At 27.2% G+C, this 10845-nt stretch overlaps 1 protein-coding gene across 1 annotated transcript in view; it reads right to left on the bottom strand.

Moving 5' to 3' along the window:
- Window positions 1-1811, bottom strand: part of LOC105621016 — a 3741-nt gene extending 1930 nt beyond the window's left edge. The window contains exons 1-2 of the mRNA XM_012202492.1: window positions 1716-1811; window positions 12-504 (exon numbers count right to left, since the gene is read on the bottom strand). Of these exons, the coding sequence (XP_012057882.1) occupies window positions 12-504; window positions 1716-1811 (589 nt within the window). The remainder of the gene's footprint in view (window positions 1-11; window positions 505-1715) is intronic.
- Between the last annotated feature and the right edge of the window lie 9034 nt (window positions 1812-10845).

The raw sequence follows: 10845 nt of genomic DNA, 5'->3' as shown, positions 1-10845 counted from the left end.
AGGTATTTTACTCAATCCTCCATAAACATCCGCGGTTGTGCGGCCATTGTTCACGATGTTACGATTAACGTTGAGATCCCAGGTAGGTTGACGCATTGGACCGCTCAGAGGTTGCGTTCCTTGAAAGCTTATTGATCCTTGGGGTTCGGCTTCTCTCTTGAATCGAAATCCACCAATTATACCAACTGAAGGAGAGAATCTATGACCTTGTGGACCTTGTTGAAATTCAGTATGACTTCTGATGAAGCCATTTTTGCCGAAATTCTTTTCAGCTTGGATGCCAAAGTGTGGCTGGACTCGTTGTCCAGGTACTTTACTCAATCCACCGTAAACATCCGCTGTTGTGTGATCTTTGTTAAAAACATTGGCATTTGCGTTGAGATTCCAAGTTGGTTGACGTTGTGAGCCACTCAGAGGCTGCGTTCCTTGAAACGTTATCGAACCTTTTTTTGGCTCCTCGATTTGCAAGTTGGGTAGGTTAGTTTGGCGAGGAAAACGCAGTTCCTGAAAAAAAAATAATTTCTTGAAAAGATGATTCTTTTATACATGTGTATACACATAGCATATGTGTACGCGCGCGCGTGTGTACATAGGAAGGAGCGTAGGAATTGAGGACACTTAAGGAAAAATTAAATAAAATTGTCAATTATGTAACACTTAATAAAATCTTTATTCAAAAGATAGTTAGTTATTTATCTTTAAAATCTCTAGTTATTTATCTTTAAACTGTAATATATAATTAATTAACAGTATATGTAATATATAATTCACATATCATCAATTTAAATAACTTTTCCCTTAGATATTCGCAATTATTCCGTTCTCTTATCCATCAAAATCAATCGAATATGTATAATAATATTTGGCCGGTATTCATAACGCATTTTTATCGATAAAGCGCGCTTTTATCTCTAAAATTCTATAGTATATGTAAACTATAACATTGTTGTAAGCATGATCTGAATACAAGCCTTTATTTTTTAGCGTCTTTTTATGCAGGCATGTGTTATTATAAGAATGTATTGTATTATCATTGGATACGAAATTGGAAATGAAATTATCACTAATATATTGCAACAGTGTCGTCCACGTTTACCCCATGTCCATAATTCCCTTCTCCCCTATATGTAGTATTATTATATATAGATACATTTATATATGTAAAATCCAGTGTTATTCGGAGTTATAAGTCATATTGAAGTATACATATACCAAAATAATAGAAATTATTAAAAAAATATTTCAAAAAAGTATTTTTTAAAGCAAGAAATCTTATTTTAAGGCTCTTTATTACTATGAGAGAATTTTTATTATGTATTTTCTTGCTTTTAACATCATAATCTGAATAACAATGAATGAATTTTTTACAAACTCCAGATGTAACAAGTGTTTTTGTGAGTTACGCTCAATGCAAGGTATTTACGCTGCAATATGCAATGCGTTAATAAATGCATAGACACGTATCATCAATTTGTTACGTTGACATCAGATGATGCAATATATTTAATGCTTAGAAAGAAATTATACTTATATACTTATTTAAATCATTTTAAATATAATATTATTTTCAAATATTTAGATAATTTCAATAATTTTAATTCAAATATAAATTAAGAAAAAATTTATAAGAATCATTTCAATTGTAAAATTTACCTACGTTTAAAGTAAATTACATAATTTTCAATTTTAGTTTATTTGAATAATAAATTACTTACATGTGATGAAAGAACTGATGATGTTTTTCCTGACAAGTCAGCGCTTGTGTAGGTGACAGCACATAATACGGCCAACACAAAAACTAGTAGCTTCATGATGATATTAATTATTCCTTTCTCAAAGTAGGAAATGTTTCTACTTGAAAGTTAGAAACAACTGATGCTTGTTCATCTTGTCCCGATTGCTTATATACGAATTTTAGATTCCCGGGGATGTACTCAATTTTCCTCGATAGATAGTTCCCGTTGCGTCACTTATCGCTCCGGGTAATTCCCAGCAGCAAATCGAACGTGCCTCGAGTTGAGTTCATGCGACATTCTCTCGCGTCGGGGAACCCTCGCGCATTAAATAGCACTTTCACTATTCGGACGTATTTTCCTCAGTGCTTTAATCTGTCAATTGCAACAATCGTACTAATCACATCTCTTTCTAATATAATATAACTAATAGTCTTTTTGCTTAATTTTTATTACCTATAATCAAGCAGAATAATGTTTTAAATGAAATGTGTGATTGTCATGTAATAATTATTTCTTTTATATTTTTTATTTAAACGATAAACGTAATAATAGATTTAAGCAATTTAGATAAATAATTATTAATAAACATATATATGTATTTGATTGAGCAAAATAAAGTATTTGATGAAGTATCTATATACAAAGTCTTTATACAATTTTAGGACATTGATTTGCCTTATTTTTCATTGTTTGAAAGAAATATTTTTATACTAAGTACATTATATTTCATATATATATATAAGTTTATTTTTATAATAAAATGATAACAATTTTTAAAATAAAATACTAAAATCTAAAAACAGAAATTATTTTCAGGAAGTCAATCATATAACTTTTTCTCTAAGGTGGAAACGTGAAAAATGAAAAAAATATTTTATATTTATGTATACATATACAGTGTCCGACAAGACTTCTACCATATGCTTTTTGTAGATAGACTAAATTAAATTGGAAAGTTTTCTATCATTTTGCAATTTTGCAATAGTTAACGAGATATTAATTACTAAAAATTGCCGAATATTGGTTTTCAATAATTTCTTACTCAAATATCAATTTTACAAAAAAAACAACAGACAAAAATTATTTATTTTTTTCTTATAAAGTTCTGAGAATTTTTTCAGAATTTTTTAATAAGTATCATATTTTCTCATGTTGATAAAAATAATTATCAATAAGAAAATGCAGTATTGAAAAGTTGATCAAATATTCTGAAAAATTCTTAGAGCTAAGAAGAAAATAAACAATTTTTGTCTCAAGCTGTTTTTCTGTAAAGTTGATAGTATTTGAGTAAAAACTTATTAAAGATCAATATTTGATAATTTTTAGTAATTAATATTTCGTTAACCAATCTAGAATTATGTATCTAGAATTTTGTATTTCTTGATCTATATCAAGATTACTTTTTTATACAAAATATGTAGAGATATGAATTATTCATATACTCAGAATTGTTAGCCAAAGAAAAACAAATATCCCTTTCCTTGATTGAAGCCTAAAGCTTGTTCTACAATATGCTTTTTATTTCCTGTTTTTTGTCTTTTATTATTTTTTACATTTTGTCTTTTTGTTTCTTATCCAGTTTTTGTTTTATATCGCGAGATAAAAATTAACGAACTTCGAAAGAAATAGTAGTAAAAAAAAATATAATTGTTGATAAAACAGTTGCAAAGGAAAAAAAAGCAAAAAATAAAAAACAAGAAACAAAAAACAAAAAGAGCACATTGTATAGGCTTAAAAGAAGCATTAAATAAAAACAAAAACAATATTAAATATTTATTAATTACAAACAAAATGTATAAAAAACAAAACAGAATATAATTTGTATTATTTTTTAAAACATTTTTAACATAAAGAAACTTCAATCTTGTACTTTTGAAAAGAGAGCTTTTCTATTTTTTCGTCTACTTCTATAACTTCTTAAATTCTTGTTAAACATAATTTTGATTTGCATGATTTTTAATTTATTTCATTAAATCTTTGTTTTGCACATTGCTCACTGAGATTTAATCATTTTACTAAAACTGTTTTTTTATTATCATTTTAATTAAAAATTTTTATTTTAATACTACATAATTTCATAACATTATTCTTTGCAATAAATTCATTTGCATTAAAAAAATACATAATTATTGAAGTACAGTAAATATTCTGTATAAAATTTTATGCTGCGAATACAGCAAAACTGATTTGCAAAACGTTGTTATATCTTGATTTTACAAAAAATCCAGATATTATTTTTCTTTTTGTAATTTTGCTAATAGTTTTCTACAAAAATGTAAAATATTACAATGTCTTTTTAAATAATTTTAAAAATTCTATTTAATAATTTTTAAAGAAATAAAGTTTAAATTTAGAAGTATTGTAATAATTTAATTTTATTTTATAAATTGATTTTCTAATTTTTCCGATTCTTCCGATTTTCTTTAACTGCTAATAATCTTGAAAAATGCTTTAAAAACATATGCAAAAATTCAATACAAAAACAAACGACATCATAAATGTAAAGTCATATACATGTATGAATACACGCTTATGTATATTATCATAATAAAGAGATAAGAAAAGTAATAAAAGTATGATACAGACTACGTAATTAAAACGAGGAGGTCACAAAAATGTCACGGGAATCCCTCAATTTATTTCGCGAAGACATTGAATGCAGCAGCTGTTTGCTTTTATGACAAAAACACGTGTAAAAATAATAAAAAAGACGATGATGTCCCGTGAGAATGACGTATGCTAAAGATCCGAAGCCTTATTTAAGCAATTAACCGTCTTCCGTTTGACAGTCATATTTGCGCTTCACTTATCGGTGCTCTTATAATCTGTTCTCTATTTTTTAATATTGAAAATGAAGCTATTTGCTCTCATTTTAGTTTTATCTTGTGTCATTGCATATACAGTTGCCCAGAACAGAGAATGGCTTATCAATACTAAAATGATTGTAAATGCTTTTTAAATTCAGTAATGTAATGAAATAGTTTCTCTTTCTTTTCTCGTTTCCTCATTTTTATTTATAAATGGCTATATTATGTGCGTTTCACATACGATCAATGTTTTCACTTTGAGAGAAAATTTTCTTTTGCGAAAAATTTTTGAACATTTGAGGGAAGAAAAAGAAAAAAGAAAAAATCCCCAAAGAAAAATCCCCAAAAAGTGAAAAATAGTAAAAAAATTATTAATTTTTAAATAAAAAAGCGCAAATTTTTTTAATCAATTAATTTAGTGTTGTGCTAGTGTTGTGCTAACAATTATCAATATAGAGATAAGAACATAGACATCCGCATGCCATGTTCTGATATATATTAATATTAAAAATCTGTAGTTCACATTTATATATATTAGATTTTTAATACTGACAGTGTTGATTAGAATACGACTTATATAATAATACTAGATTATTACACTGAGAAAAAATATAGTTAATTTTAATAAATATTTAGTTCAATACTACCAACTAAACATTTACTTACAGTAAGTAAATATTCAATTAAAAAAATGATTGTTAAATTAAATTAACATTTCTTGTATCAAATAAATATATCTTTATATTTAATAAATATTTAGTTGGTATTTAAATAACTAAATATTTATTAAAATTGACTATATTTTTTTTCAATGTAGTTCCTTAAATATAAGACGTCTTATGTATGAACTATACGAAATAGAGATTTAATGTGTATATCACACAACTTAATAAAAACTAGCACATTTATTACATTATTTTTAATTTCATTATTCAAACATTTAATGAATTTATTCATTTTTTGTACATAAGAATGAAGACATTCTACACACAAGCAATATAAAGTAGTATTGTATAAGGTATATTTTATTTTATATGTGGAATTGTATATTTTATTTTATATGTGGAATAACTTTAGAAATTAATTTAGAACATAAAAATAACGTAAAAAGTTCATATAAATTTGTTCTATCTGACTTTGTTTCAAAATTATAGTTTTCAAAATTATATAATTATACATTTTCTATTTTATTAATTCTAGTTATAAACTGAACTAGAATAGTATCTTTACCATTTCTGTTTTTAAAAACGTTATTAAAACGCGAAGAAGGTATGTATACTATACTAGCTTAACTTGTAATGAAAATTAACGTAAATATCTGTAATTAGAATAAACAAGATCAGATAAAATAAATATTTACATGAAGCTTTTGTGTTATTTTTTATTTCTGAAGTTATGTGCTCACTTATAAATGTCTTATATAAGCCGATATACTGTTCCGATATACTACAGCTGTCAGTAATAGATACTGAAAATCGATTACAAAATCTAATTAGCAGCAAAACATTAAATATTATGTGACTTTTAAGAAATATTTCTTTCCATTTGTCTTACAATTATTAAAAATATATTTTTAATCAATTTTATTGAACACTATATGTATAATCTATTTCTTTATTCTAAATTAAAATAGCACTTATTTATAATCTGATAAAAACATTAAAATTAATTATAAAAAAATAAAATATAAGTGTCTTAAATATAAAATTTCCAAAATTCCTTTATTAAAATAATAGAATTTTAATGTGTGATATATTCTTTTGATTTGATAAAATCTAAGATAACAAAATTTTTTTATGGGAAAGAAAATGTGGGGAAATTTCAAGATAAAATCAGGGAAAGAAAGAAAATTTTAAAAAAGAAGAAAAGAAATATTAGATCATTCTAGTGGAAACATTGTTCATGATATTTATAATTACTCATTCTTCCTGATTTATACGCGTATAAATGTATAAATCGTTGTATAAATCGTTCTAGATAAATTCTGTTATTGTTTAAATTTATAAGAAAAATAATTATAACATTTTTTGATAACATTTTTAAAAAGATTTGATATCAAATTTAATAGTATTGAAAACATATATTACAATTAATTATATATGTATAGTTTATAAATATTTTATTATAAACACTGTTTAGGAGGGATCACACCAACTTCATTTTGGAGTCAATCCACGGACTTTTAACCCAAAAGATGTTCCGCTATTTTTATTCGATGCCAACGGAAATCTTCGATTTACACTTTTCGGTAAATAATTTATGTTCGTCGATTCCAGCAAATATGTAGTTCGCATCTGAATCTGACCTAATTCCCAATCGTACAATATATTAAACAACAATTCTTCAGGCGCCAACGCAAATCAAACTTTTTCTTCTTCATCAAATGTTCTGGAGAAAAGAAGCAATTAAATCCTTCTGCAACGAAACACAATTCAACAGAAATGATTTTCATAATTTTCCGGATCTTCAATAAATAAAATATATATAAATAAAAAGCTCATAAAAAGCTTTTGCCTAAAAGCTCTTTGCTTATCTTTCAGTCTGTAGGAAACACTAATTGATTCATAAGATCGAATTGAATCGAATCTTTGATAATATGTTCGAAAACGAAATTGAAATTTTTACAAATCAAATCGAGTCTTTTCGATTTGAAAATGAATTTGAATAAAATTTTTTTCGAATTTACATTAAAAGTTAAATAATTAAAAATAATAAAGTATTTTCAATAACATTCCAGATTTTTAAAGACATGAGAAAATAAATAATTTTTAATTTATGAAAATCATCCATAAATGAAACAAATGAAAGGCGATTGATTCGAAATTGAATCACCAATGATTAGAAATTTCGAACTTATCTCACAGATTGGGAATCGAATCTATTATAATTCGATTCGATTCGATTTGATTCGAATTAAATTCGAACTATTTGCACACTTCTAGCCAATCATTCCAAGAGACCAATAAAATAGCTGAAAAACTAGAAAAAAAAAATGAAATTTAATCACTGTTTAGCATTTTCGTAACATTTAATTTTACTTTATTAGATATTACATTAAAAATATTTTTATAAATTTGGCATCTTCTTAGAAAATTTACATATGAATTTACATATAAAACATTTACAAAAAATGATTGCAAATGTGGTCGGAAACACTGGAATATATATTCTTAATATATTTAATTATATTATTTTTTCTAACAAATATGTATATATATATATATAAAACACGACATATATATGTAACACGATTATTAAATAGCAATAAAAAGTAATAAAACAATACACAACAGTATTTTAATAATGTAAATATAATTCGAAATGATTTTACATATTATTTTCGTGCTCATCTCTCTCTCTCTCTCTCTCTCTTCTCTCTCTCTCTCTCTCTTTCTCTCTGTCTCTCTCTCTTTCTCTATCTTAATATTATTTTTAATAATCTTTTAAGAATGAAACATATCTGAAATACATAATATCATATATTAGCTCAAAATATATTAAATAAAATAAATGTAATACGAAGGGCTACGAGTCAAATCAATTCAAATTTAATGTAATAAACTAACAAATAATACAAAAATAATAGAAAATATAAACAGACATTTCAATCTCCTTTGGGTCATTATCAATGTTAAAAACGTTTACTAATTAAAGTTAGAATATAACAGTAATGGCAAAAGATTAAGAATAAATACATAAAAAAATACATAATTATATAGACTTCAAATAAGATGTAATCCATAAGAATGATTCGATGTAAAAACCTCGCTCGTAACATTTCATTGTCAATCACACTTTCTGAATTAGAAATAGTATTGCAGTATAAAATTTGATGACATGATATGGTAATGCCAATAAAAGTTCGTAGTCAATAATTTTATATGTAGTCAATAAAATAATAGAAAAATCTGTTAATATACAGAAATATATTAAGTAAAATGAAGAAATAAGTTAGGTTATGGAATTTAAAATATAAAGTATAAAAAAGAGAAATGTGTACATAATAAATATAAAATTTACCTTTATAAGCGAAAATGAGTTATGTAGAGTTATGATATATAATAAAATAAGTTAAGTAAGTCAAGTCAATATGTAAAATAGAGATTGGCGTGTAAGCAATTGCGATAGAGATGATCGTTACTGTCTAAAACACAATTGTAAAATGAGAGTCATCTGAGAGTTAAACTAAAAGAGAGAAATATCGGTATGGAAAGAATAAAATTAAGAGTAGGAAAAAAGGAAAAAGAAACTAGTAAGGGGAAAAAGATTGTATAAAATATAAAAATAAAATTCCGGTAATGATTCCGTATCATTTTGCCTATTTAAGCTCTGTTTCTGTCTTTTAATACGAACCATTTTTTAAATTAGTCATTTGTTATAGGATGGTTCACTATCTAAAATTTTGACGCTATTCCAATCAAAATCATGATTAAAATTAATCGATGGTCAGAAATAACGGAAGGAAATAATGTTTTTTTATTTATGTCTGACGTTTATTTAATTTAGTTTTTAATTTTCTTTTGGTCTAAACAACATAACTTGCCTCATAATTCTCACAAGAGATTTTATACACAACTTCTTGGTGGAAGTATAAGGTGGTATTTACCCTTTTTATGTATTTTTTAAGGTGTTAGAAATGGAATAAGATAATTTGCAACCAAGTTTGAGAGCTATAGGCAAAAAATTTTTCAGAAACAGACTTAACATACGGTACAGTAAAATATTTATCTTGGACTTTGTCTTTCTTGTGTGAATGAAAATTATTATCTGTTTTATTTTTATTGTGAATATGGTAATTAATTCTTTTTTGTATGGTAGAAAAAATTAAGTTAAGAGGATAACCATTATCTAAAAAATATGAATAGCATCAATAAAATTCCTTTGTTGAAATTTAGGGTGAGATAATAATACAACTGTATCATAAATAACTCTTCTTTTATGACACAAAGGATGGGAATGAAAATTCAAAAATTTACTTGAAAAGGTTGCTTTTTGATATCAAAAATAATTTTATTTTCATCGATACAGACAATAACAGCAATATCAAAAAACTTCAATCTCTCATTATTCCTAAAAAATTCTGTAGTAAACTTTAGTCTTGTATGTGACTAATTAAAAGTGTCAAGAATGTCATTCAAAGTATCAGAAGAGGCTGCTAATATAATGTCATCTACATGTCTAAAGTAGAAAGAAAATTGTGTAGATAATCAATAACTGATGATTCTAGATCTTGTAAAATTATTTCAGCTATAATAGGGGATACTGGAGATCTCATGGGGATCGAAACATATCTCTTGCTTTTTTTTAATTATCCTGCAAGTTTAAAGTTTGAAGTATCATTCGTTTTAAAATTATTTCAAATGTAGTTAAAATTAGATCACAAAGCGATTAGTTGATGTCGTGTAAAAATGCGATTTCTACGACAGCAACATTTCTGTAGGAATTCTGTCTTGAAAACGCCATCTTCTTCTTCCTCTTCCTTTTCCCTTTCTCTCTCTCTCTCTCTCTCTCTCTTCACTACGGCAAATTAAGCTTCCCAAAACACCGCGAAACTGTTAATTAAGACTCATTATGCACGCTGCGGGGGATGGTTATCCGGGATAGAAGGAAGGTGGCCGTAGCGGAGGATGAAGACCACGAAGAAACCGGAGAGAGGAAAGGGAACAGGGAGGCGAAGGAGGTTTAGGCGGGGGTGATTTAACCTGAGTACGAACTTCTTAATACCACAGCTGCAGTTGGGTTCATTGTGGGATCAATACGGGGAGAGCTCGTGGTAGTGGCAGGCCAAGTGCGATTGGCCCTGACGATCGAGCACGGTGATTGGCCAATGTCGGTACTGCCAGGAGGCGGATCCTGCCGTCGCGGTCCCCAACGTGTTGGGGTGATGGTAAAGGGGAAAGAGAATACCAACGTCAGCTCCGCTCGAAAACGACGGGACGGCTCTAGAAAAAGACAGCGACAGGTTCTATGGAGAGAGGGTGACACACGGTGTCGCGTATGGGGGGTTTCAGTTTGTGTTCACCCATCAGAGACACACCACCATCGGCGATACGCTCCGTTCACGTTGCAAGGGTGAGGGCTTGCTTTTCGTTCTCCACTGGTCAATCTCTTGTTCTTCAAGAGAATCATCTGACTTTTGCATTTTAAATTCGAAGAACGTGTCGCGATCGAACGAGCGTGATCTTACTATTAAAGACGGTGTTATCGAGAGTTTTTGGAAAAATAGATAATTGGAAACAATTGTGAGGCAAGTAGTGAGTGTCGTTTTAAATTTCGCAATTATCCATACGTATGACATATGA

The sequence above is a fragment of the Atta cephalotes genome (genome assembly GCF_000143395.1).
Source record: "Atta cephalotes unplaced genomic scaffold scaffold00031, whole genome shotgun sequence".
In the NCBI taxonomy this organism is placed as follows: Eukaryota; Metazoa; Arthropoda; class Insecta; order Hymenoptera; family Formicidae; genus Atta; species Atta cephalotes.
Note: the sequence above shows the minus strand (reverse complement) of the source record. Positions and strands in the feature narration are given on the sequence as shown.